The sequence below is a fragment of the Nelumbo nucifera genome, chromosome 8 (assembly GCF_055504915.1).
Source record: "Nelumbo nucifera cultivar China Antique chromosome 8, China Antique-T2T, whole genome shotgun sequence".
Lineage (NCBI taxonomy): Eukaryota > Viridiplantae > Streptophyta > Magnoliopsida > Proteales > Nelumbonaceae > Nelumbo > Nelumbo nucifera.
The window spans coordinates 58,160,647-58,188,455 of NC_142656.1; the positions used below are offsets into that span (position 1 = coordinate 58,160,647).

Sequence of the window (27,809 nt, forward strand, 5' to 3'; positions counted from 1 at the left end):
ATTAATTCAAATTCAAATTTAAAATTTCATATTAATATAATTAATAATTATAATTAATTTCTGTGGCCCATCAAGATGTCGTTTCACCTGATTCAAGGTGGAGACACATCAATGAATCAAAGGCTTTGATGTTGTTGGTTCAACACAGAGATATTCTAGTGTGAGTGTCCTAGCAAATGTGGTTTGCTCCAAATTATTGGGATGCAATTATTTTTGGGAGAATGAAGGTTTAGCCTAGCGTCAGAATTCTTAGGCCGAATATACAATTGGGGTAGGTGTCAGCTTGGAATTGATGATAATTCATGAGTGGGCTTTGATATATAGGGTGGAGATATTTGGCATTTTGAATTTTTGTAGATCTGCAGTGGAATTCAGAATTCTGCATTGAACTGCAGCGTACTTTTGCATTGTAGATAATTATATAGGGGTGCAGTTTAGGCAGCTCAGATTGAGCTTTTTGTCAAATTTTGAATGGATCTGCCCCAAAAGCCTGAACTTGAAGCAATGTAAAATGTCAACATGGCCAACCTGAGCTGCACCCCTATCCAAATATAGAGTTGTGGGATCTATTGGATTTTAATCTCATAAGAGATTAAATCCAATGGATTTGATTGGTCAATTACATGAGAAATTGCACCTGCACACTTGGTTGAAAAATCAATTTTTCTCTTACAAAAACATAGTTTTGAACTTGTCCCACATTGAAAAATTATAAGTTTTGTTTTCAATATTTCAATAAGAGCTGATTTACACTCCTTAGAATTAGTAGAGGAGAGTATGAGGATTTGATACCACGCAATGCGCACGCACGCATGCGTGTGTGGCACAATGAGGCGCTTTAGAGGCGCACTTTGCTCGCACCCGCGTGGCTCGCGATGGACGGCTCTGGTTTTGGTGCGTTGATGACCGTTGATGACCGTTGATGACCGTTGATGACCGTTGATGAAATCAACGGTTACGATTCGATCGGGTGTGATCAAGAGGCACAATTCAAAGTTAACAGTCACCAACTATTAACTACTTTTTAAACAGTTGTGACTGTTCAAGGTGCTTTCTCTAAACCAGCACCTACCTTTTCTTCATACATCTTCACAAATTATTTAAAGAGCATGAATCAGACTCCAAAACACACAATTTCGAAATTCACTCTCTCTCTCTCTCTCTCTCAGTCCGGTCTGCTACAGTCTCATAGAAGGTTTCTCTAGAGACTCTTCAACTTTGCTGGTTGCAGATTCTCGCCCAAGGCTCTGTTGTATCCTGGGAATGAATTTGCCTGTAACCCAACAACAAACTCAGTAAAACTGAGTGGGGGCAAATAACGTTCTAAAGACAGTATTTTCAGACGCGCCTCAAAACTTCTCATCCAAAGTTACAGTGACCCCATTCTTCCCCAACAGGATCAAACTTGAGCATCCGCAGGCTCTCTCCCCTGTAATGTGTATTGTGTAATACTAAAACTACATTCAGAAACTAATTTCCAACATCGTCCACCATATATGTCTCTGCAAGAAAAAATATTAAGGCTGCGTTTGTTTTCGGAATACACTGTTTTACATTGGTGGAGTTCAATGCCAATGAGTTTAAAATCAGTGAACCGTTAGAACTTTTTTAAAGTGTAATAATCGACGTAAAAGTGCATCGACAAAATAAATATGAACCGACAGTATAATTTTACATCAATTTGTATTTACACCGCAAACAAACATAGCTTAATTAGATATTGTCTGGGGCAATGGACTATGATTGCTTCGGGCGTATGATAGAACAGATCTCCTCGTACAATGAAGGGTGTAGATCAACATCTTGGATCCGTTCGATGTGCGACTGTAGTCTCTTGTGGGTAGAGGAAAAATTATTGATATAGAAATAGAAATAGTGATCTGAGCTTTCCTCCGTCTACGAGTGGAGTCACTTGATCTATTTTTCTAAATGACAAGATTTTAAGTGAGTTGAACTTTATGCTTTCATTTCAATTATTTAGTTCTTTTTTAGTGAAGGGCATCTTTTTTCCCTCAATTTTATGTTTATTTATTTCAATGTTTCTTTTCATAATTATAAAAGTTAAAACTGAGACTCTTGCTAGTTTAATTGTAGATATGAATGTAAATGGCCCTCCCCAGACTGAAGCAGCTGCCACAGCCCAGCCAGCCCAAGCCGCCTAGGCCATCTCCCAGGCAGCCCAGGCCAACCTGACCCAGTCCATGACCCTGACCCGGTCCATGACTTTGACCCATGACCCATTACCTAGAACCCATGATCCATATTCATGACCTAGATTAATGACTCATGACCTTGACCCAAATTTGAACCATGCCCAAATCAATCTATCTAAGCCCACCTCAACCCAACCCTTCTATCCCTGATACTAAACATTAAGTTGTTTGATATTTGTAGATATATTGATTGTGTTTAATATGATTTAACATGTTATGTTTGTATTTTTTTCCCTTTATTGCTTGTTTTACATTTGAATATATGGATATAGCTATAGGCGGTGTTTGGCATGGGTGCCATTTTCTGAGAAAATGGTGCCATGTAGGTGTTACATTAGAAAACAGTGTTGGAAGCAATGCCCTTTTGTTTGGTACCGTTTCCTCAAAAAAAAAAAAAAAACGTTACTTCATACCACGCCTTAGAAATCAGGAAAGTGTGGTCTGGTGCAACACCAAATTTGATGTTTTCTTGGAAAATGGTGCACTGCTGCCAATGATACAATGACATGGCATCATCTTGAACATTGGATAATAAAATCAATGTTGAAAATGTTGCTGCCAGCACTAGTACCAAACAAAACCAATGATGTTTTCTCAAAAACCGCCTATGTGGTAGCACCGTTTCAAAAAACGATGCTTACAATTCCACATGCCCAGTACCGTTTTTCTCAAAAAATGGTGCAATGTTCCTAGCACCGATGCCAAAACCTACATAATAGATGACTTGTACAAATAATAATAAGAGTTTAAATTATTTGAGACTCTTGCTAGTTTAAACCTATCAATATATAAGCACTCCAACTACTAGTCCAGGTTTCATGAAAGGTCTTGGACACAACGATTTTGCAATAATTGATCTATTCAGCAAGGCAAGGAGCCAACTGTGACAAAAGAAAAGAGCACAATTTGAGAATAAAACACAAGATTGCTTTCCAACAAGTCTGGATCTCTTGCCCACGTCTACCCACATAACATCTCAGCCACACATGGAGAATATTTCATTTTCCTACATAGTATTATGCAGGGGAGATGTTCCCAATTCACAGGGATAGTGTGTTGTGGGTAGACGTGGGCAGAGTTCTCGTGGGCAGGAGATCCAGAGTCCTTTCCAATACACACAAATACATAAGATTTAACAGCATTTTGTGCTACATCCATATAAACTCCTAGAAAATTCGAATTTGCTAATCTCAATCAATTTTACACAGTTGTGTCAAGTAAATAGTTTTTATATCATCGAATCAGTCTTCCAAAAGTTTCCTAATTCGTATGCAATTGAGAATAAACGAAGTAAATATATGTAAAAAAATACCTTATAAGAATGGATTTTGATCATCATTTTGTAGAACTCTCCCCTTTGTTGCAACCTTTGCTTGTACCTTGTTATTTTAAAAAGATATCTTTCATCAAAAGGGGCATTGCTTGGTGTAATGGTAAAATCTTGAGTTAATAAGTGTAAGAATGTGGGTCTGAATCCAAAAGCCTTCATGTGAAAAAATGCCAAAGGTTAGATCCAAAGGGCAAATTACATTAATAAGTGCTTAGAATGCATCACAAGACATTACTATCAACAATAATAGTCCAAAAAAAAGGTGAAAGTGAAAATGGAGAAATAAATCCATCAACCAAAAAGACCACTATCCTTAAGCACCGGGAGAGAGAATGTGAGTGAGAAGCATCTGCAAATGGTGAAAATCTATGAAATGCCAAAAGGGAAGATCAAGCCTCCAACAAAGACAAACTCAACAAGAGGCTCTCAAAACAAAGCATCGATCCCAACCACCAAATCCACCATGGGGTTAAAGAACAAGAAGATTGCCAAGGTCAACCCCATCCCATGGTAACCAAAATATAAATCCTCAAATATAGCCAGGGAGGGAGGGAAGAGTATACCAAACAACTCCTCCAAAACCAGACAAAATAGCCTCCAAACAATTAAAAATGCCTTGCCAATAAAATCCTCCTTTAAAATAGGTGATAATATCATAATAAGTAGGAACATAGCTAGGAATAACTCCAACAGGTGATAAAATGAGAGAGTAAACTAAGATGGTATGGGCATGTGCATAGAAGACCACCAATTGTGCTAGTTAGAAGAAGTTGAGATAATCTATACTATATATAAAAGTGTGAATGCAATGTAAAACTTTTTTTTGGACTAAAATTAGTCTCTACTTCTTTGTTTGACAAAGGGTATAAAAGCCATTTTGTTACAATTTTAATGCTAGTTGTAACGGCTACTAAAATGCTCATAATTGTGTATTTAGTCCATCTCTAATGGTAAGTTTGAAAATGTAAGTTCAATTATTACTTCCCACTTCATTTAATCCCCTCTCATTAAGTTTTATACGTAAATTATTAATTCCCATTTTCTCTTATTAAATTAAATCCATGTCAATATTTTTTAACAATATAAACCCATATATTTTAAAACTGACTCAAAAACAAAACCATTTTTAATCCAAGTGGTGGCTAAGCAATTCAACCATCCAAATCAAATTGATCAACCTACAAAATCATAGTTAGGTAATAAAATTTTTAAAATATAAATAAGTATAGAAACTTACAAAAAATTTGGAAAAATTACACATTTATGATACTTTTATTAATCAAAATAAAAAATAAGTGTAATAAACAAGAATTATTTTTGTTGGTAATGAAAATGAAATACATAATTTAGATCTGACCAAAAATGAAATTATTTTACCATTTGGCAAAGATCAATAGTTCAACTTTTGGGTCAAACATGTTAACCTTTAATGTCATAAATAAATAATAAAAGTTAATAAAATATAAAAGTGCAAAAATGAAAAAAAATATATAAATTTTGCAAAAAAAAAGTTAGGCACATGTATAATATCATATATGTTAACCTTTAATGCCATACATAAATAATAAAAGTTAATAAAATATAAAAGTACAAAAATGAAAAAAATACATAAATTTTGCAAAAAAAAGTTAGGCACATGTATAATATCATATATTTATAATATTAAACAAAAAGTAAGTGTGATATATTAGAATTATTTATACACACAAAAATTAAAAATATATATATAGAAAAAGTTGAATACATTTATAATTCTATATTTACACTACTATTAAAAATATAGAATAAATCCGTAGAAACAAGAATACAATAAAAAGAATATAAGATGATAATGGAGTTTGGCTTCAAGAGAGAAGATATTAATAAGTTGTTCTATGCCAAATTCGAAAAAGGTTTCAATCTGAAAGTACTGTTGATGCTGAAAATTTGATTTCGTGCATTCCCAACTATGCCACGGAAGAATTAAATAATAATCTGTTCCAAAGAGTTACTGATGAAGAAATTTACAAAACTCTCCTTTCAATGAATGATTGGAAAGCCCTTGGACCTGATGGTCTTAATGTCCTGTTCTTTAAAAAATTTTGGAGCATTGTTGGTGATTTAGTGTGTAATACCATTAAAGCATTTTTTCATTCGAGGAAAATGAATCATAATTTGAATAGAACTTTTATTACCCTCATTCCCAAATGTGGTAATCTAGAGGTGGAAAACAACTATAGACCCATTAGTTTATGTAATATAATTTACAAGATGATTTCTAAGATTCTGATTAATTGCATTAAACCCTTCTCGGATGAGATCATCTCCCCGTTCCAAAGTGCCTTCATGCCAAACAGATAAATCACAGACAATATTCTAATTGTGCATTTCATGAGAAGAAAGAGGGGTAAAATAGAAATTATTGTTTGTAATATCGATATGGAAAAAGCCTATGATAGATTAGAATGGGACTTCATTTGGAAAGTCCTTAAGAAATTTGGTTTTCATGACAAATGGATCCATTGGGTTATGGAATGCATTAAGACAGATTCTTTCCAAATTCTCATCAATGGATCCCCTACTAGGTCAATAAGGCCCACCAAAGGCATTAGATAGGGAGACCCCCTGTCTCCATATATTTTTGTGCTTTGTGCCAAGGCCTTAACTAGAAACTTCTGTTTGGAAGCAATTAGGGGAGAAAAATTAATTGGATGCAGTGTTTCTAAGGGTGGTCCCACAATTCCCACCCTGTAGTTTATGAATGATTGTGTAGTTTATGCTAAATCATCAATTAATGCATGCCTTAGGATAAAATATATATTGGAAAATTTTGCCAAGGCTTCGGGACAGCTGCCCAATTACAACAAATCGGCCATAACATTCTCTAAAAATATTCCAAATAAACATCAAAAAGTTATGGCCAAAATCCTAAAGATCCCCATAGGGTGTGAAAATAAAACATATCTTGGTGCCCCCATCAATATCATTGATGGGAGAGTGTCAAAGGAGGTTTTCATTAATCTCAATGAGAAGCTGAAAAGGAAGCTTGCTAGGTGGAAAAAGAATACTCTTTCACTAATTGGAAAAATCACTCTCATCAATTCAGCGGCTTCTATGGTCCCCCAGTTCGTCATGCAATTTTTCAAGATTCCAAACAATGCCATTAGTGAGATGGAAAAAAAAAACTCAAAGGAACTTCATGTGGTCTAACTCTAGAACACATAACCCCATCCACCTCGTAAATTGGAAAAAGGGTTTGTACCTCAAAGGAGGAGGGGGGGGGGGGGGGGGGGTTAGGTGTGAGAAACCATAAATGGTTTAATAGAGCTCTTTAAGCTAAATTGGGTTGGATTTAGAGTCCAGGCCAAGGTAGGGTATTTCCTAGGTGTGGAAAGGTGTTTTGTGTTCTAGGAATCTTATCAAAAGTTCTATTTCTTGGACAATTGGTAATGGGAGGTTGGTCAATTTCTGGATTGACTCGTGGGTGGGATCTAGTCCAATTATAAATGATATTAATCTGGATTGTTTTGTAGACCTAGATATGAAGGTTTGCAATGTTATTGTTCAAGAAAGAAAGCTCATTAAATCCTTAACCACTCCCCATGTGTGGCATCACATAAAGCGATTATGATTCCTTTTTTGGATTTGGAGCTTTTTGGTTAAAATTGCTTTTAAGGAAGAATGCAGATTCAATAGAGGAGAATGTATGTCAAATGAATACCCAAAGAATTTTTGAAAACTAAATTTAACGCCAAAAATCAAGGTGTTTCATTTCCTCCTCCTCAGTGATAAACTCCCCACAAAAAATAAGTTAATTGCTAGGGGTTTAAATATCAACCCTCTTTGTAGTTTTTGTGGAGAAGATGAAAATGTAGACCACCTTTTTTCTAAGTGTGTTTTCACGGAACAGGTGTGGAGGATTGTGAATGAGTGGCTTCCAAGTCCGTCGGATAATGGTTCGTCTTTCAACCATTGGTGGGCAAGCTTGGACAATGTGAACCACTCTAATTTTAATAGTGAGGACAGAGAGAAGATTGCTTGCCTGCTTTGGTTCATTTGGAAAAATAGGAATGAAAAGTGCTTTAATGATAAAACTATTACTCCCCAATCCAAGTCATAATGATATTAAGATTAATTTTGACGTCTCTCGTAAAAGTGATGGTAGATGTGCTTTCGATTGTATTTCTAGGGATTACCAAGAAATGTTCTTGAAACCAAGGTGTCTGAGACCGGGTATGCTACGATAAATCAAGCTGAAGCATGGATGGCTTGGGAGGCCATCAACATTGTGTGCAACTACAGGGATAAGCGGATCATCATTGAGGGAGATTCAAAGTTAGTCAACGAATGCCTTAAAGGTTCTGTTAAGCCCCCATGGAGAATAGAAAATATCATCAGGGAATGCCAAAATCTGTTGTCCATGTTCAACCTTAGACCAATGTTCAGGCATGTTTACCAAGAAGCAAATCAAGCTACAGACTGGTTAGTGTGTTATGCTCTCTCAAAGTAAAGCATCTTGTCTAATTGTATTTTTAGTGGTTTTATTCTCATTTGTCTAGTTGATTTGTGGGGAAGAGCTACCCCCCATCTTGTGTAGCTCCTTTGAATTACCATACTATATATATATATAAAGATTGTGGAACTTTCTTTTGACTAAAATACTCATTTTTTAATTTAATCCTTATTTAGTTATGACGTTTAAATTATAAATTGAACTACTTTTTTTCATCCCATTCAATTCCCTCTATTTAAATCTTACATTTTTTTTATATAAATGAACAAAAAAAGATACACAAAAAAGATTAAATATTACAAAAAGAAAAATTTATCCAAGTAAGTAGGCCTATCAATGATACTTGAAGCTTCACAACTCGATCTAATTATCACATTTGAGATGAAGTGTTTATGTGATCAGATTTGGATTTGCAATCTACATCCAATTAATTATAAAAACAAAAAATAAAAAATACATACAGTTTATTGAAATTTTTGGATACACTATTACTATCATTATCATCAACGAGAATTACCCACACTTACTAATCTTCCAAAAGTTTGTGTAGCCGATCCCATATAGTTGGGATAATCTGCCAAAAGTTCCTAAATGGTTGTTACTATGCTAAAAAATTCATAATTGTACTTGACTCTTGCAACCATTGGAAAAAACATTAAAAGTCAAGCCATGAAATGTTGATTAGGGCCTTTCCAAAAAAAAAAATCTGTTGGAGTGACATGCAACTTCAATTGTTCTAGCCGTAAACCTTCCATGATCATCGTCCACTGATAACCACTGTTTTGATAAAACGTACCACCTCATCAAAACCAAGAACTCACATAGTTGGGACATGGGGACTTTTACTTCTTTCATCAAGTGCTTTTATTGAGCAAAACAACAAAAGAGTATACAATTCATTTGTTGTTGAGTGATAACATTTTCAATGATTACTAAGGGGTTGTTTAGTTCTATTATTGTCATTGATTTAATAGAAGTTTTGTACAACATATCCCTTGAAAAGCGAGAAAAGTTGTTGAAAAAAACATTTTTTTTATGGTTTTTGGCAACTAATCACTATTAGACACCATTAGGTGCTACATAAGCTAAATTGTGAAAAAACTCTTGGGCATTGGTAGAAACATACCTATGTTTTTAGATAAACACTAGTGGAACCAAACACCATCTAAATGTTAGCATTTACATCAATTCTATAATATATAATGTTGGTATTGTGAGTCATAAAAGTTATATTATATTATTTTACTAGCATTATATCATATAAGGCTAATGCTTATAAATGCCAATTGTTTAAATATTTTAATCTATGAATTATAACATATAAAATTCAAAATCTAAATATCATTCATCTTTTTAGCTTTTATCATTTTATCTTGTACACACATGGCACGTGCCCTCACTCCAATAGAACTTAAAAACCAATATTACCACATAATGTTGATTTTTGTCTTGATTTCCATATAGGCCATAAAAGTTAAGTTATAGTATTTCATATAAGATTAATACTTACAAACACCACTCATTCTAACATACTTTAGGCATTAATCCAATATAATACTTGAGGGTAAGGTTGATCATTTTTTCCAAGACTTGCATAGCCTAGCTTTGCATGGCCTAAAAAATTAATATAAATAGTATAAATATTATATATAATCTTCTTTGTTTCCTATGGAATATCTTTTCTACCAAAAATATTATATATAATATTTTATATACATGTATTATAGAAATAATGTTCATATATAGTAATATATGTATATGATGATATATTGAAATATGTATAATAAATTATATATTCTTGTAAATTTAAATAATCTTTTTAAATATAATTTTATTAATTTATTAAATATAATCTTCTTTGTTTCCATTGGGCGATTGAATCCCATTCTCTCATAGTTTTTGCTTTTAGGAGATCCCAACTTTACTTGAGGGGCCATTTGTAATGTTGAAGTGGCTAAACTAAATAACTTATTGTCTTAGAATGGATAAAACAGTCACATAGAATAAAATATTTAAAGGTGTATTAATCAACCCAGCATGCTATATAGTTGATTTCTCACTACTTCAACCATTATCAAAAGGTCCATATTCACCATTCAATGGTTCAAAATTTTGACCATCGACACAGAAATAGGTGTGGCAATTCATGTTCCCATGTCATATTTGTTTTGTATTGAGGTAAGGGTATTTGAAAAAGCCATTCAGTTTTCATTACTTTGGTTGTTATCAAAAGATCCATAATTATCATTCATTTTGGCTCAAAATAGTAGGAGTGGCAATTTGTGTTATGTTTGTTTGTGTTGTATGAAGGTAAGGGTATTTGAATGCATGGGTCAACATATAAATATGATGCGATTAATTAATCGTGTCAAATTTTTAAACACGAACACGATCTATTTATTTTATAAGTAACATGACAGGATTAATGTAACTTTAATTAACTACGAAAACAATTTGATTAGTCCTTTTAAATTAAATAATAAACATATTTAAATAGTAAAATAAACATTCAATAATCCATTACTTAAACAAATTTATAAAAACTATTTAATGTTATCTTCATCTAAATATAGTTTAAATCAAAATCTCTAAATTAAAACTAAAAATATATATCCATGAGCTAATACTTAAAATTTGGGGGCCATAAATAGGTTATATTTGAGTTATGGGTCAATCCAAAATTGAGACATTTAGTACGAACAAGGTCTAGATTCTGGATTTTTTTACTAAAATACCCTTATTGGTATCCCTTTATTATGAGGGCAAAAAACATAATTTGAGTTGCTACTTTTATTAAATTCATTATATTCTTCATCATTAAGTCCTATATTTAAGGTATTAACTCCAATTTCCTTTCATTAAATCTTATATTTAAGACACATTAAATAGATGAGCTTTCTTCACTAAAACACCCATATTTATGAATTTAGTCCCTCTTTAACTATTCGGGTAAAAAATGTAATTTAAAGTACTATTGATTTCCAATTCATTAAATTCCCTCTCATTTAGGCATTAACTCTCATTCTCTCCCCTTAATTAGATACTTTATTCTAAGTATTTTTTTGTTTCTCACTAATGGATTATACAAATTACATCTATATCCAATATTTTTAATAATGTAAAAACCTATGTTTAATACCAACACGGAAAATAATTAAACAAGCCACCCTTTTGTTTGACTTTCAAGCGAATAGTTCAGCCATCTTTGCCAAATGTGTTAACGATTTGCAAAAATAGTTCAGCCATCTTTCTCATAGTTAATTAATAAAAATTTAAAAATAAAAATAAATGTAAATATTACAAAAATTATATAAAATTTGCAAAAAAAAAATTAGGCACATCTCTAATATTATCCATTTATCATATCAAACAACAATAAGCATATTAAAAAAAGTATTTTTTATTCGATGAAAATGAAATGCAAGATTTAAAATTCACCCAAAAACAAAACCATTTTCCAGTTGTAGGTCAATGGTTCAACCTTTTAGGTTAAATGGATCAACCCATGATATAATAAATAAATAATAAAAATTTTAAAAAAGATAGAGACATAAAAATATTAAAAACATAGTAACTTTGTAAAAAGAATACATTTGGGTGCATCTCTAATATTATATGTTCATCATATTAAACTAAAATAAATGTGATACATGGGAATTATTTTTATTAATTATAGAAATCAAAGCAAAAATGTAAACTAACATGAAAAGAAAACTAGTTTTGCATCTAATTGATGGTCAATAGTCCATGGTCCATAGGGAGAAAAATTAGGTGGGCTTAACTCAAGCTCAAATTGACCCAACTCATAATTTTAAACAAGCTAGCTTCGATTTTTGATCCTCGACTTGGGCCTAGGCGTAGGATCAAAAGTTTGGACTTTTTTATTTGTGAGGTTCGGCCCAAGCCTAGCCCTTAGGTATCTAAAGTTAAACTTGATTACATACAATCATATATACATATATAGCACATATTTGCATATATGCATGTACATGCAATTATACACATATTTTATGTCAAATTTTATCATAGGGCTAATTGACAAAACCAAGTCCAAGAATATCCCAAGTGCATCAAATTTTAATGGAAGTTAGGTCCAAGTTGCACAAAATCAGGTTTGACTTTGATTTAAAGCCTTAGGTCTAATGCATAGGGTTGGATCTTAGTTAAGATTAAATTAAACCCAACCTACATGACTTACACCATAATGGTCCAATCTTTTGAGTAAATGGGTTAACAAATATTGTCATAATTAAATAATAAAAATTTAAAAAATAAATAAAACCATAAAAAATAAAAAATACATAAAACTTATAGAAAATTCTAACACATATTAGATATTATAAATTTATCATATCAAACAAAAATAAGTCTGATAAATGTCCAAGCCTAAAAAATAACGAGTCAGGCCGACAGGCTACCCAACCCATGAATATGTCTAATTGTATACATAAAAAATCATATGAAATAAAAATTTAAACATCTTTGTCATTTTTTAAATGAACCTCTCATGGCTTGGTCTGGTCCGCGGCCTGGCCTGGCCCAAGACTCAGCCCATTGACTAGCCCGGCCCATGGCACAATAGGCCGTAACGAACTGATCCCCAAATTATCCTAAGGGAGGGAGGCACGACCCAGGACACCCCGTGGGCCAGCATGATGGTGCAGATCGTGTCGTGCCAGTCCAACATGACCCAATTTACACCTCTACTTGAACCTGTCCAGTACTAGAGACAGGGTAGAGAAATTTGAGGATTCCCCATCCTTAATGAAGAGTGGGGTGCCTTGCCCCTGAACTCACCTAAACCCACCCCATTATCATTTTTATATAATTAGTAATTATTAGTGATTAATAAAAATTAACTACAAAATCATCGACAGCTTGGCAAAACAGGTGGGAAACCGCTAATGACTCCCGCCATTTGATTTATAGTGTTTCAGAATCTCCTACGAAAACTAGACCGAAGACAGCTTAGCTTCCAATATCTTTCGATTATTTAGCCTATTCATGGTGCTTGGAAGAAGGCCCTAGAAGCGTTGAAGAAGAGGAATTGAATCATCGAAGCCGAAAAATTTAGCCTGTTCTTTTCTCTCTCAATTGAACACAAACGTTGCAAAAATTTTAAAAAATTTCTCCATCTTTTCCTTATCGTCATCATCGACTTCTTCTGTTTCCATAGCAACCAATAGAGGGATCTGGACACAACTTCGGCTTCGAGTGAGCACTTGTAGTTAACGGAGCCAGAGACGCTCCTCCCGTAGCACTTGCGGAGCTGAGCCGCTTCCCCCGCAACAATTGCAGTTAAACATTGTGTACGTGAATTTTAACGAAATACTAAAATATAAGATAACATTACTCAATTTTCAAATAGTAAAGACACACTTAATGAATTACTAAACGATAAAGGTAATTTAAAAAATTTACCCTAAATACAATCTACGGCATTCGGCAGGTGAGTTTTCCATCCTTATCTTTTAGATAATAAATAATAAAAGCACGATAATATTATATAGATCGCTTCTACCGGATGAGGATGGTCGCGCTCACCTATATTACTAAGATAATAACTAGGGGCGCCCTCTATTTATCTATAATACGATTTATTGCTCTCACTTCGTCAATCTAGAAAACAAAGAGGGTTTCCGTATTTTTCAACGCTGGGAGCGTTCTCATCTGATTATACTATTGCCCATTGCTATCTCATTCTCTCCTGCATTTATTTATTTATTTTTTGGGTTAGGTCCTCGACTCCTCGGGACTTGCTTTTCTCTCTCTCATCAGTCTCTCTGTAAGTGGGGTACGGGAGGTTTCCTCTTCCTCGTTTTCAACTGCACCGTCAAGGTAAGAATCCAACCTTTTTGTACGCAGGCTGCCCTTTTAATGGATTTCTCTGTCTGCCTCTCTCTCTCTCTCTCTCTCTCTCAACCCTTGAATATTAACTATTGTAGATTTTCTTTTTCTTTTCTGTTCTTTTTGTTTCGTTTCGATGGGAAAATGTAGTTTGTTTTAATCCTAGGTCATCAGGCAAGCCATAACATAAATAAACAAATGAAGTGATGAAAAATCAGATTAGACCTCTACTTGGTTGAAGTAGTTCGTGACTTCGTTTGTTTTTTACCACTATTATCTGTATTTATATTGATATGTCTACTCCAACAAAACCTTGGAGTTTGGACGAATACCCTTTTCATTGCAATAGGTTTCTTAGTTTAGATAAAGGTTTTTGATGGTTGCCCATTTAACTGCAATGTTTTTTTTGTTTTCCAGTTCAGGAAAGAGTTCAAAGAATATTCTTCAACCGTTAAATCTCTCTCTCTCTCTCTCTCATTTTTCTTTGAAAATAAGAGGGGAAAAGTAAGCTTTTGATGTGTTGGAATTGATTTCTCACATCTGTCAAGCTTTTGATTAATGCCCACTTCAACTAATACGAGTTCCATATATTTCAAGGTTTTGAAGCATAACGGTTTTACTAAAAAAAGTGTTTTATTTTATTTTTGTCTTGTTTTGTTTTCTGTATCACAGAGAGAAGAATCCGTGATTTGGGTGAACTTGCTTATTATTTCTTGTTACTAGTCAAAGTTATACTACAGGGGTTTTCTTTATTCTTTCCCCCTTCTAAATTTTCGTGTATTTGCAAACTGAAATTACTGGAATTGACGCGTTTATAGTTCAGGACGGTTTTTGTGACTCATGATTAATTCTTTGATTTATTGGTTCTAGGATGAATTGCCGAAAAACAATCGGAAGATATCAATTCTGTTTCATCTCCATTGTTTGACTCGTAGTGTTTTTCCCCATCCAATCTGACAGACCCCAAGAGGAGTCGTCTGGAACTCTGAACTACCATTACCTCTATCAGTGTGTTGTAAAAGGGGAAATTTTGATCTGGGGGTCTATTGTGATCAGTAAAGTCGTTCTGCCGCATTCTAACATTTGATTGCGTCTTGGAGGGGGCAGCCGAATATGGTGGTATGGAGTCTAGGTTTGCGAAGCTTGATATGATATGTTAGACGCGATAATTTATTCTGGTTGATGTGGTAGCCGCTTCACCGTTTCTTTTATTTTCACCTTGTTCATTGTCTTGGATTATAGTACACCATTGCAGAAATCCTCAGATTTTGGACTTTAAGTAATCTAAGTCCCTGTCAAATTCTAACTTTTGAGATAACCACTACCCTATCTTGGACTACTTTTTCAGAGAATGGATTCAAGTGGAGCATCTAGCAATGTTCATGATCATGGGACTCCGGTGGACGAACAAAAGAAGAGATTCAGATGCAACTACTGTGCAAAAGTGGTTAGTGGTTCCACTCGTCTTAAGCAACACTTAGCTGGTGTACGTGGGGATGTAGTACCATGTGAACAAGTTCCTGAAGATGTGAAGGTCCAGATGAGAAGCTGTTTCCTTGACACAAAGAAAGGAGTCCTGACTAGGGAAGTTGGGCAGCTTTACCACCCAGATCTTCCGTTGAAGAGGAATTGGTGTTCCAACTCTGCCAATCCAAATCATAGTCAACCTGGATCCAAGGGGAAGGGAAAGCGTGTGATACTGAACTCTGCACTGGATGAGTGTGTGGAAAGAAAAGTTCCCAACAAAATTTTCCACTCATCCACAGGCATTAAGAGCGATGAAGGGGAGGAGGACTCTTTGAGGCATGCTCAAAGGTGCATTGGAAGATTTTTCTATGATGCTGGTCTTGATTTCAATGCTGTCAAGTCCCCTAGCTTCTGGAAAATGATAGATGCTATTATAGGCTGTGGACTAATGGAGTATAAGATTCCCAGTTGCCAGGAACTTAAAGGGTGGATCCTTGAGGAAGAAGTGAAAGAAATACACCAGTATGTGAGGGAGGTCAGACATTCCTGGGGAATGACAGGGTGCAGCATCTTGTTGGATGGATGGACAGATGGGAACGGTCAGAACCTGATTAATTTTCTAGTGGATTGTCCACAGGGCCCAATATTTCTAAGATCTGTCAAAATTATGGGTTCTTTTGATGATGCTGATGCCTTGCTGTCAGTGCTTGACGAAATTATTGAGGAAGTTGGAGCTGAAAATGTGGTTCAAGTCATTGCACATACCACATCAGGTTGTATGGAGACTCTGGGTAAACAATTTATGGAAAAACACAGGACAATATTTTGGAGTGTCTGTGCATCCCACTGCATAGACCTCATGTTAGAAAAGATTGGGATGATGGATTCTATCAAAAGAGTTTTAGATAGAGCCAAGGCCATTACAAAGTTCATTTATGGCCACTCAACAGTTTTTGAGCTTATGAAGAAACATACTAGTGGGGAGGACCTACTTAAACCCTCCAGGTATAAGTCTGCAATGCAATTTTTGACTTTGGAAAATATTGTATCTAAAAGGGAGAACTTGAGGAACATGTTTGCCTCATCTGCTTGGAATACCTCGGTTTGGGCTTCAAGTACAGAAGGAAAGTGCGTGGCTGATTTGGTAGGGGAGCCCTCATTTTGGAGTGGTGCCCAAATGGTCCTGAAAGCAGCTATTCCTCTTGTGCGAGTACTCTGTCTGATTAATGGAAGAGATCATAGGCCTCAGATGGGTTACATATATGAAACCATGGATCAGATGAAGGAGACAATAAAAACGGAGTTTAAAGACAAGAAAACCAAATACCTGCCTTTTTGGGGACTTATTGATGATATTTGGGACAACTTTCTGCATAGCCCCCTCCATTCAGCAGGTTACTTCTTGAATCCAAGTTTATTCTATTCGAGTGATTTCTTAGCTGATGCGGAGGTAGCCAGTGGCCTTTTGTGTTGCATAGTCCGTATGGTAAAGGATCGACAGGTTCAGGATTTAATATCTCTACAGCTTGATGAGTATCGAGCAGCCAACGGATCTTTCGGTCATGGGAGCGCTATTGATCAAAGAACAAGGATGCCTCCAGGTTAGCCTCAACACTGATTCTTTTTGAAAGCTCAAAATGTTGATTATAACATATCATCCACAAGACAAATATTTAACTTGTTTTTCTATTGAATTGTAATTACAGCTCAGTGGTGGGCCTCCTATGGGGGCCATTGCCCTGATTTGCAACGATTTGCCATCCGGATTCTTAGTCAGACATGTTGTGGTGCATCACGATATGCACTACAGAGGAATTTATCAGAGCAGCTGCATGCAAATGGAAGAAATTGTATAGAACACAAGCGACTGAATGACCTCACTTTTGTTCATTATAATCTCCGGTTGCAACATTTTTCATTGGACATGATTGGAAATGGTAGTAACATTGTTCAAGAAGAGATTGATGCAATTAATGATTGGGTTGTAGATGAGGTGCAAGATGTAATGGCCCAAAGTGAAGATTCATGTGCGGTGGACTTGGATTGTGGTATGGGCATTGCCCAAAGGGTGATTAGTGAAGAAGGGCCTTCCGATTTGCAACCCAAGAAAGAGCCAAGATAAGGCAGTATTGACTTTGGCTTGAAGGAAAAGCCGGTGATAGTAGTAACTGGAGATGTGGGAAGGATTGACAGCTTACTTTCGGAAAAAAGAGTGAGGTGGGTGGCAATTTAAGGAACAAGACATGGGATCTTCAAATGTGTCACCCTCAAAAGGAAATTGAATCTTAAGTTTTTTGGCATCCACCATATGACGTTCCCAAGAGCTTGATCATGTTTAGTGTCAAAAGTATGATGATGATTCTGCACTGAATCCATGTTCCTTCATCCACCATGTTCTGAGTTTGGAACTGTTATTGCCAATGCCATCATGTGTATCTGTAGCATGACAAAAGAAGATGTGGACCTAGTGAGATGTTTGGCAATGGAACCTGATGGAAGTGGCATAACTTCTTCATTGTGTTTGAGCTTCAACTGGATGACCATGGTGAGGGTATGTGTACAGGTGACATGATACGGGTGCTTTTCAAGGCAAGTTGATGATTGTGGGCACCTCAATTGTACTTTAATGATTCCAATGGCCTGATTCTTCAATGAGATGTTATGTGAGTTATTGCCATGTAAATCTGCTATTACTGAGCATCGACATTAGTTTCTCATCTGTCTACTTTGGGACTGATGCCAGATAAGTTTATTTGGTTGGAACCTGCAGGGCTGCTTGTCATTGAGAGCCTGATCTGCCCGACTCTCAATTTGAAGTTAGACTTGTGGGTGGTGGGGATTGGGAAGAAATCCTACCCCAGGGGACCATTTGGGAGGGAGAAGCCATGCCAATTTAGAGTCAGGATGGCAACATTAACATGGGCTAACCCACAAAATAAGCTCCTTATTTCTTTATCAAGAAATCTTCCCTCCCAATCCCTTCCATCTTAGTAGGCTAAACAAGCACATTGTTGGAAGAATCCTAGTATTGCCAAATAGGACCTGAGTGGACTAGACTGGACCGGATAGCATGGTACCCAGCCAAGCAAAAAATTATAAACTAGATATTTATGTACTAGGTTCAACTATGATACCGGAAATACATGATACCAGCCAACCAGCTTGTATCATAAAAGAGCTAAGCAATCACGTGATATTCATCAAAATTCACGGGGTGCTTTGACTGGTCAAATCTCTTCCGGTACCATGTCAATCAACATTTTTTCATCGAGGCATCTACAGAGTTGATGGACTTCTTGAATGTTAATTGAATGTTGTTTTCTTGTCTATAAATATAAGGGGAATGATTTGGTTTTGATAAGGGGGAATAGTCATAAATTGCATGTATTAAATGACAAAAACGCCCCTCTTGGGTGATTTTTCTATTGCTAAAAAAGAACTGGGTTTGCTTTGCCTTTTCACCAGGGCTGTGTCCCTTTAGTGCGATGTGCCGAAGTCAGAATAAATCTAGGATGGAATCATGAGAATGTTTTAATAAGACTGTAAGAGGAACATTGAGCTGGGTCTATAGAGAGAAAAGATTCTTCACAGGCCATGCTGCTCATTAGGGGTGTTCAAATTCGGTTGATAAACCGCAAACTGAACCGAACCAAACCGAATAAGTTAATTCGGTTTGGTTTGATTTTTATTTTATAAAAAAATTGGTTTTTGGTTCCGGTTCGGTTTGACTGAAATTTTCATCCGAAGCTAACTGAAAACCGAATTAATGCTGTTACTTAGTTAAATATATTAAACATTAATGTTTCATTTAATACTTTATGCTAATTAATTATTATATTTCCCAATGAACAATTTGTCAATTCCCCATTGGGCTTTAAGCCCATTCTAACTTTTAATTAATAATAGTTAATTAAAACCTAGACTCATTATTTATTGTTTACTAATTAATTGTTCATTAATCGTTAATTATTTTTGAAAATGGCTAATTGGCCAATTCCCAATTGGCAGGGCCTATTCTAGCTTTTAATTAATGAATAGCTAATTAATTAAAACATTGGGCTTTGAGGTCATTCTAACTTTTAATTAATATTAATAATAGTTAATTAATTAAAACCATTGGGTTTTGGGGCCATTTAACTTTTAATTAATAACACTTATTAAATGCTTATCATTTGTATGGAACCAGGGGCCAACTGAATCGAAAACTGAACCAACCCGAATCAAATTCGGTTAGGGTCCGTTTGGTTCTAAAATATAATTCAGTTCGGTTAGAGGAAATGATAAAACTGAATAATCGGTTAGGTTCTCGATTTGAAACGAACCGACCGATTGTACACCCCTACTGCTCATTAGTAGATATTAATTGACAATTGATTCATTTAAATTAAAAGAGAATTAGTTTACTTTTATTTATTAATTTTATATGTTATTATTATTTAAGATATTTCAAGTTGGGCTGCTTTTCTAGTCTAGGCTATGGACCATTTGATAACAACTGAAATGGCTGAACTGAATAACTTATTACTTGGTCCTTCAGCGAATAAGTTATTAAGTTGATAGGTTGTAAGCTTCTTGATGACTTGAATGGCATGTTGCATTTTATAAATCATCGTCGTTGTCATCATCATCATCATTATCATCATCATTATTCTATAGTGAGTGGCAATCCATCATAGATGTCCAAAAATAATCCGTACACAATTCTTGCTTTGGGCCTCATTCTTTTTAGAATGAGAACTTGAGTAAAACAATTAGGCAAATCCATGGCTCAAAAAATAACCATGCCTCAAGCAAAATTTTAAGTCTTATTCTTTTATGGCATTTTCTATTGTAATTCACAACAACGCCTTTTCTCTTAAAAATAAACAACCGTCTTCTCTCTTCATTGGTATTCAAGCCTTGCCACTACCAATAACCAATGTTACCTGCAGCAAAGATCTGTGTGTGTGTGTGTGTGTGTGTCATAAAGTTGATGATCTGTTTGTGTAAATGCCAAGGAACTCTGAAGAAGGTTGCCTTTACATTGTTTCTTTCTGAAACCATTAGAGGTCTCTTCAAAACCTTACTGTCTTTTCTGTGACTCTATCTACTCAGTTCTCATTTATCATTTTATTTAATTTGAATGTTTAGAAAAGTCTCAAATGTTGCTTGTTGAAGTTCTGAACTAATAGAAAATTTTGAGTTGCAGGCAGAACAAAGAAAAAAAAAAGAGGTTTGAACAGGTATGGATTATGTATTTTTCTTTTTCATGTTTGATTATTTTTACTGTGAACTTTTAATCAATAGTCTTTCTTTCTCTAAGAAAAAGAAGAAAAAAATATTTGGAATCTTAAAACCATTTGGTTATCCATGATCAACTTGTAGTTTTATAGATGAGAATTGTTAAATCTATCAATCTGATGCAAACCATATCTTGTTCTTCCATTTTTGAATTTTGTGGAAATCCTTATACAGTGAAAGTTTTTTTTCCCTCTGAAATTGAATTTTGGGATTATTTAGCATGTAGAAATTTCTAGAATGCAGCTATAGTAGTATTGAGTTACCTACTATCTACTATTTACATACATACATACATACTATTTACATATGTGCTGAAAATTTCTTCAATATTTTTGGGAACTCTAGGATTTGGCAGGAATTGCTGTCACTAATTGTCAATAGGGGCTCATATAGTGCCATTACTCAATATTAGTCCCAACTATCGCCAGTCTTGGAGAGGTTGATTGGATATGGACATCACCTTTGGCATTTTTTATATGAAGTGGCTGCTCTCATACTCGAACTCAACTTGTCACACTTGTCAGCCCAGGATTTTACACTATATCATGTATTTCCTGATGATATTTGATACAACTTGAAAAGGTTGCTGTAGTAGTCTTAGGTTTAGTACGAAACCTGTTCAGAAAAAACAGAAAAGAAGTCCAATAAAAAAAAAAAATGAAAAGAAAAGAGAAGAACAGAGGAAGAGGAGGAGAAGAGAAGGAAAAATTGAAGAAAGAGAGAGCAGAATGAATAGATTCTGCCGCCCCACTCATTGCCTTCTATATATGATTCCATTTCAGTTTTGACTCCTATTTACAAGACAAAATACATTTACCATTTCGGTTTTTGATGATCTGAATGTCCAATCCTTGCTATCAATTGTTTCATCTGTACTCCAGTTTCCTCCTCTTTTTGTCCAGGTTGATCGGTGGTTTAGATATGCTTTATGCAAACTAAAGAGCAGCAAGTAAATCTGACTGATCAAAAAATGACTTGTGGCTTTGCCTGAGTTAAACAACAACTTAAAAGAGTGGCAATTACCACTTGATTATGAGCTTTGACCATTCTACATCATTACATGCAAGAGAGATGTTTAAAACTTAGGTTATGAATTCTTGCCAGACTGCTGGTTATGTTTTGTCTTTATATTTTTTCCCATTAATTTATGGTGATCTGTGTAAGTGTGTAACCGTTTATATATGTTGGAACTGCTTTTTCTTTTTAATGGCAATGAACGCAAGATGTCTAATGAACCATATATACAACCAACCAAAACAGGACATGGGACTGCTTTTTATTAACTTTGGTTTGAAGCTAGGCTTGCCTATTGCTTCTGAGTTCTGATGTGTATTTCAGCACAAGTCATTTGTTCCTTGTTATGAATTTTTAATCAAGGCTGAGCTTCTCCAGTTTTCTTTGAAAAATTCCATGATAAATGATATCCTAACAAAATTGATACTACAAAGAAGCAATCACCTTTCTTGCTACTCTTTAATGCTTTGTTACATAAATCTGAGAAAATTGAGAAGAGAAAGAATGCAAGTCCTGGATATTGTTTTGTCCTGAAAAGATCAAAACCTTTTTCTTTAATTGAATTCCTGCTCATTGATCAGCATTGTATATAAGATGCCTCTTATGCAACATAAGTGGCCATGTTTGGTAGCATATGGTTCTCAATTCAACTAAATTGAAATTCACTCTTTGTCCATGTTTACTTGGGAAAAGTTGGTTCCTTTTCTGTCTGTTATTGTAATTTTTAATCTGTCTGGACAGATAATCTTTTGGTACAGCTCACTAGATTACTCCTGTTCTCTTTTAGAAAAGAAACATACTGACATAAGATGGTAGAAACTGTTAAAAGTAATGTAGAATCTCGAAGCTATCAATCAGTATGCTTGGTGCCAAATTGTAGGACTAGTTCAGAATGCTAGTAATATAAATGAGGTTCTGGAATTTGGGCATTGCTACATTAAAGGGCATGCTGTCAGTTTTGTGCTTCAAATTTGGGAGAATGAAATCTTTCCTATCTGCCTCTGGTGATTCCAGTCGTGACTAAAAAAAATTTCGACTGTTTCAAGTATGAATATGGGGTACATGTCATGTTTGTGATGTTTTGGCTTGTCTGGCAAATTGGATCTGCTTTCTCAAATGGTGAAACTTTACTCTAAAGAACCATTCTAGTAGCTTGGACTTTGGAGATAATCCTTTAATGGATGCCACTTTTCCTTTGTTGGTAAAGTTGTAGATGGTACATGAGTACGTCTCTGGAGGTTTGTCTTGAGGGGAAAATGAGTCCGTGTGGTGGTTATTTGAGCCATCGACATTGCCCTTACAAGGATTTTTCCTAGTTGGTTGAAAAGCAATTCATTATGAGTTAAAATTTCAGAGGCAGATGCTGGCTTCATTTTCATCTATTTATTTATGCATTTATGTGGTTCTGCCCCAGGCTTCTCAGGGATTTTCCTTGTTACTTGTTAGTAGTAAAGGAGTCTCGTAATGGTTTCTGTTGGCTTGCAGAGGTATCATCTTAATGAATCTTGTCCTTGTTCCATCATTCCATGGTTTTTTGTTGACTGTAGGTAAGGTGACTGATTGTGGCAGTGAGAAAAATATCAGACGGCTGTTGTCTCAAGAGTCTATGATGCAACGGTGGCGTCAAGAAGACCAGAAAGTATCAGTGGGCCGGGGTGGTTTTTAAAATATTGATATTTGGTAGTTATCATTTTTATGTTTGGTTCTATTGAGAAATTTTATTTTATATACGAAAACTGGATCTCATATGGGATTTATAATAGAAATTTACATGTGAAGCCTGTTGCAGCGCAAAAGATATATTACTTTGGTTGATCAAAAGAAAGGAATTCGAGAATGACAATTGTGAACTAACCAAACCAAATGTCAAATGTGGCCTTCATTTTTTTTTTGTTCGGAGGAATTCACATCTTCGCCCCTACAGCATATTCCGTCGTTGATCGTTGATCCCCCACCGGTTGGAGACCAAAAAGTTGGTCGCTTTTGATCTTGAGAGAATGATGATACAGCCCTTGGGTCAGAATTTTTAGGCCCAAATTACTAAGCACCCCACAAGATTGTCTCTCACAACGTCCCACAGCCAAGGTTCAAAGTATCAAACTATCGATATGTACCGGCTTGTATCAGTTGATATGTATTGTTCTGGACTTCTCTAATATGTTCTTATAGTGGGTGTATCGGGGGTTTGACCGATTCAGGGGGTGGAGGAGCTTTAAACTGGTCTCCTTGAACCGGTTTTAAAAAAATAAAAAAAAAAGGGTATCGATTCGTCTGAAACGCTCCTATTAGTATATCGGGTATATTGATATTTTGAACCTTACCCACAGCATATCTCCATTGTGTATGGGTGTATCGATAGTTTGAATCTTGTCCACAACACATCCCCATTGTGTATTGAGAACATTTTCCAATGATGATATCATCAATTTTAGTATTATCATCGGAAGATATTTTTAATATGTGGCAGGGATGTACTGTGTGACATTACGGAGGACAATCTTGTAGGGGGCTGATTTGATCTCCCAAAGTATAGTTAGGGTGGGTGTCAGTTTAGAACATGGGCGGACATTGATGTATAGAATGGAGTTTTTGACATTTTAAACATTTATAATTTTGAAAATCATAAATTTTGCATTAAACATGTCGGTACTGCTTCCTTTGATTCTTTACCTTTTTTTGTTTTTTTCATACTAAAGAAAAAAGAAAGACAACCGGATTGAATTGATTATCGAATGGGTCAATAAATTGAAAATCACGTGGCTGTTGACTTTGACTGTCTTTGATCAAATGGCCCCACCACGAGTCAAAACTCATCAGAACGGCTGAATTCAATCTACGGTACGACTCGTACTATCAAATTTTCAGATATTTCAAATTTTCAACAATAAAGGGTTGATAGTCATTAGAAAGTAGGTAAAAAGGAAAGAGGGAGATTGCCTTTGAGGGGCAAGAGAGAGATGAAATAATGGATCTACCATACACAGTACATAAACCTGCACATCATGATTCATGCATGCTTCATCTCGTCTTTTTTTTTTCTAACATAATAATAAACAATTAACAAGAAAAAAAATGCTCACTCAAACATTTCATCCAGGGCTGTCAATTGTACTGGATTTGATTTGGTCTAATTCAATCTTTGGACTGTTCAATATCTCTAAATTAATTTTAATATAGACCGGTTCTAATCTAAACTTTGGTCTATTGGCACTTAGATTTATCTTCTATTAATAGGAAAATCTATGATGCAAGAAAGATATAATATAGAAAGAGTTTTGATCAATTAAAATCCATTCATGAATTTTGATAAATAACACCTTATTTGCTATTTAGTTTATGATTTCAATTTACTAGTCCGTTATTTTTTAGATATCATATCTTTTCCATATCATAGTCGAAATTGATTCAATCTGACCCAACCCAATATAATCCATTATGGATGGGTCAGGTGGATATCATGGTGTCTGGACTCGTCTAATTCAATGTCTTGTTGGCCAGTCTAAATTGATTTTTACTTGTATCATCTAACCCAAAACTGGTTAATTGACACCCCTAATTCAATGACCCTCCCTAGACCTCTTCATGGGCTGGGTGCCCTGATGGGCCAGCCTGGCCCGGCCCGGCCCCCGGATGGGCTTGAACATGTTTATAGGCCCGTGGGCTTAAACTTGGACCAAAAAGCCCGGCCCGCAATAAATTCGAGCCAGGCTCGGGTTTTATCAAAATAGCCCGGCCCGACCTAAAATTAGATTTAAAATGGGTTATGTGATTATGTCCATTTGAATAAATTTTTTGATTTAAGAATGTAAAACTGTGTTTTAAAACGTAAAAAAAAAGGGAAAAAAACCATCTTGTAGGCCCATTGTTTATTTAAATAGGAAAAAAAAAACCATCTGAATTTTTAATTCTAATTTGAATAGGGAAAATTGTAATTTTTTTTATTAGGTCGGGCCGGGCTCGGGCTCGGGCCTAGCGTATTTCCATTAATGATGAATAAAAGCCCGACCCGGCCCATGAAGAGGCCTAACCCTCCCTAATATCGTATCTCTATGTGCACTTGTCAGGTTAGGTGAAGTAAAATTGAAAGCAAAGCTAACTAGAATTTACACTCTTTTCATATTGCAATGCAAATTCTTCTACCTTGGCTTGTTGATCTGGAGGACGAGAGAGGGAAGAGATTAGAGAATGGGATTGGGGGAGAGGAGATATTTTCCCTTGTTTCTTCACTGGTTTCACGTGAATGCGACAGCGCCCCAACTTCTTGTCTTAATCCAATACAGAACAACTAACCAAACTTTCTCTCTCTCTCTCTCTGAGATCCATAATTGATCAATGGTCATTCTGTTACCTCTCCCTCTTCCAACCGAGTTCAAATCTGCGCCCCACAAGGGGCAGCCCATAACGTCTCACAGTACATCCCCGCCCTGTATTGTGAATATCTCCAGATGATATCATCATTGAAAGATGTTTCCAATACACGGCGGGGATGTATTGTGGGAGACGTTATGGGTGTGAACTTCCACAATTGTTCATCAGAATTTCCAAAACTTCTTGTACTCGTTGTAATTGTTATTCCATTTCTGGGCTTGGCCAAGTGCATACATCATTTGTAGCTCCATTACATTATGGGCTTCTTTTAGTACTTTTATGGGCTTTTCAACTTTTTTTACGACCCAGGTACAGGTAGAGAGCGAGATATTTGCGTGGTGCTTTTGAGCTTTTCCCAATTACTGCTTGAGGAAGTGACAAGTTGCTTGTTTAAGAATACGCCACGTCGGGGAACCCATTGACGCGAAACTCACCAATAGAGGTGAAGACTGAAGACTAAAGACCGGCAACAACCAGTAAACGGCTCCCGAACCCCATTGAATTGAACCGGCTTTTTGCTTTGTTCGCCACTCTGCTCCGCTCCGGCTTCCGATTTCTGACTCCTGGTCATGGCACTTCCAAGTCGGGGAATCGGGTGAGGAGCAAAGCAAATCCCATTTCGTGAGGGACCCACATCTGACGAGTAGAATTTTGATTTTTCTATTCGAATCCAATGGAGAGAGAGAGAACCTCGTCTCCTCTTTTGGGAACCGTACTCTCTTTCTTCTTTTTCTTTAATTTATTAGTTTTAAAGTTTACACAAAGAGAGAGAGAGAGACCTCACAACTCAAAAGCAAGCAAAATCTAAGAAAATCGGGGCCTTGTTGGCTTGTCTTTGCTTTTGTTCTCTTTGTCTTCCTTCTTCTTCTTCATGTTTAACATGATTGGAGAAAGAGAAAGAAAGGCAGAAGATCGAGAGCTTGCAAATGGAGGAGCGGCAGCAGCAGCAGTAGCAGAGGCAGAAGCAGAAGCAGAAGCAATCGAGGATATATGCAGCTTATGTGGGGATGTTGGCTTTAGAGACGCCTTGGTCCTTTGCAGGAAATGCGGGTTTCGCCTTCAGCACACGTAAACACCTTACTCCTCTCTCTTTTTCCCTATCTCTCCCTCTGAAAAATCTTTCCATCTAACTGTTTGTTGACGGCTTTCTCGTTTTGTGGGGAACGCAAACAAACCCCAGGTACTGTAGCAGGTTGTATCCGGAGATTGACACCGAAAAGTGGAGTTGCGAGTGGTGCCTCCACGAAGAGGAGAAGAGGAAAGAGAGTAAACGGAGGAGGAGCAAGGTGTTCGAGTTCCTGCTCGAGATCGCTCAATCTCTTCCCGAAAGAGACAACAACCCTTCACCAACATCTCCTTCCCGCAACGACGACAAGCGGATTTGCCGGCAAGACGACCGATTCGCGGCTTCCGGTGAGAAGCGTTTTCACGTGGCGTCGACGGAGACCACCAGAGAGAAAGAGAAAGACAAGGAAAGGGAGGAGAAGGAGAAACCCTCGTCTCTGAAGAAGAATAGTACTGTCGCTGCCGCTCGGTGCTCGGAGAAGAACAAGGCCTTGGATCGCTGGAGGAATCTGGCCAAAACCAAACTGGGTTGCCGCCGTTACAAACTTCTCGCCGACGTGCATTGCTGAAATTAAGAAAATAGATATGTAATTTTATGTTATTATTATATGAATTATGAAGTGAAATCGGTCGGGAATCTGACATGGAGTCGCCGTGAAGGCGAAAGTAAAGACACGAACTTGTTTATTTAGCTCTGAGGTATCTTGTATATGAAAATGGTCGCTTTGTTCTC

The 27,809-nt window shown here is 36.0% G+C and overlaps 2 protein-coding genes across 4 annotated transcripts; both read left to right on the forward strand.

Moving 5' to 3' along the window:
- Positions 1 to 13,584: 13,584 nt before the first annotated feature.
- LOC104612635 (uncharacterized) lies at positions 13,585 to 18,063 on the forward strand. Of its 3 annotated transcripts, none has more exons than XM_088893949.1 (4): positions 13,606 to 13,873; positions 14,753 to 15,001; positions 15,231 to 16,950; positions 17,056 to 18,063. In XM_088893949.1, exons 2-4 carry the CDS (start codon positions 14,996 to 14,998, stop codon positions 17,469 to 17,471), a joined length of 2,142 nt encoding a protein of 713 aa, XP_088750075.1. In that variant the 5' UTR covers positions 13,606 to 13,873; positions 14,753 to 14,995; the 3' UTR covers positions 17,472 to 18,063. The 3 variants fall into 3 exon arrangements, with proteins under 3 accessions (XP_019055867.1, XP_088750075.1, XP_088750076.1); XM_088893950.1 differs by having other exon boundaries at positions 13,607 to 13,873; positions 14,753 to 15,069; XM_019200322.2 differs by lacking the exon at positions 14,753 to 15,001 and having other exon boundaries at positions 13,585 to 13,873.
- An 8,524-nt stretch (positions 18,064 to 26,587) lies between these two features.
- On the forward strand, positions 26,588 to 27,809 carry LOC104612634 (uncharacterized). The gene is made up of 2 exons (XM_010280129.3): positions 26,588 to 27,079; positions 27,192 to 27,809. Exons 1-2 carry the CDS (start codon positions 26,883 to 26,885, stop codon positions 27,643 to 27,645), a joined length of 651 nt encoding a protein of 216 aa, XP_010278431.1. The 5' UTR covers positions 26,588 to 26,882; the 3' UTR covers positions 27,646 to 27,809.

What these genes read in the sequence shown, in the direction of transcription:
- LOC104612635 (XM_088893949.1), top strand. An exon ending in AAGAACAAGGATGCCTCCAG is followed by an intron (nt 16,951 to 17,055) that starts GTTAGCCTCAAC and finishes TTGTAATTACAG; the next exon opens with CTCAGTGGTGGGCCTCCTAT.
- LOC104612634 (XM_010280129.3), top strand. Translation starts at nt 26,883, where the DNA reads ATGTTTAACATGATTGGAGAAAGAGAAAGAAAGGCAGAAGATCGAGAG. An exon ending in GGGTTTCGCCTTCAGCACAC is followed by an intron (nt 27,080 to 27,191) that starts GTAAACACCTTA and finishes AACAAACCCCAG; the next exon opens with GTACTGTAGCAGGTTGTATC.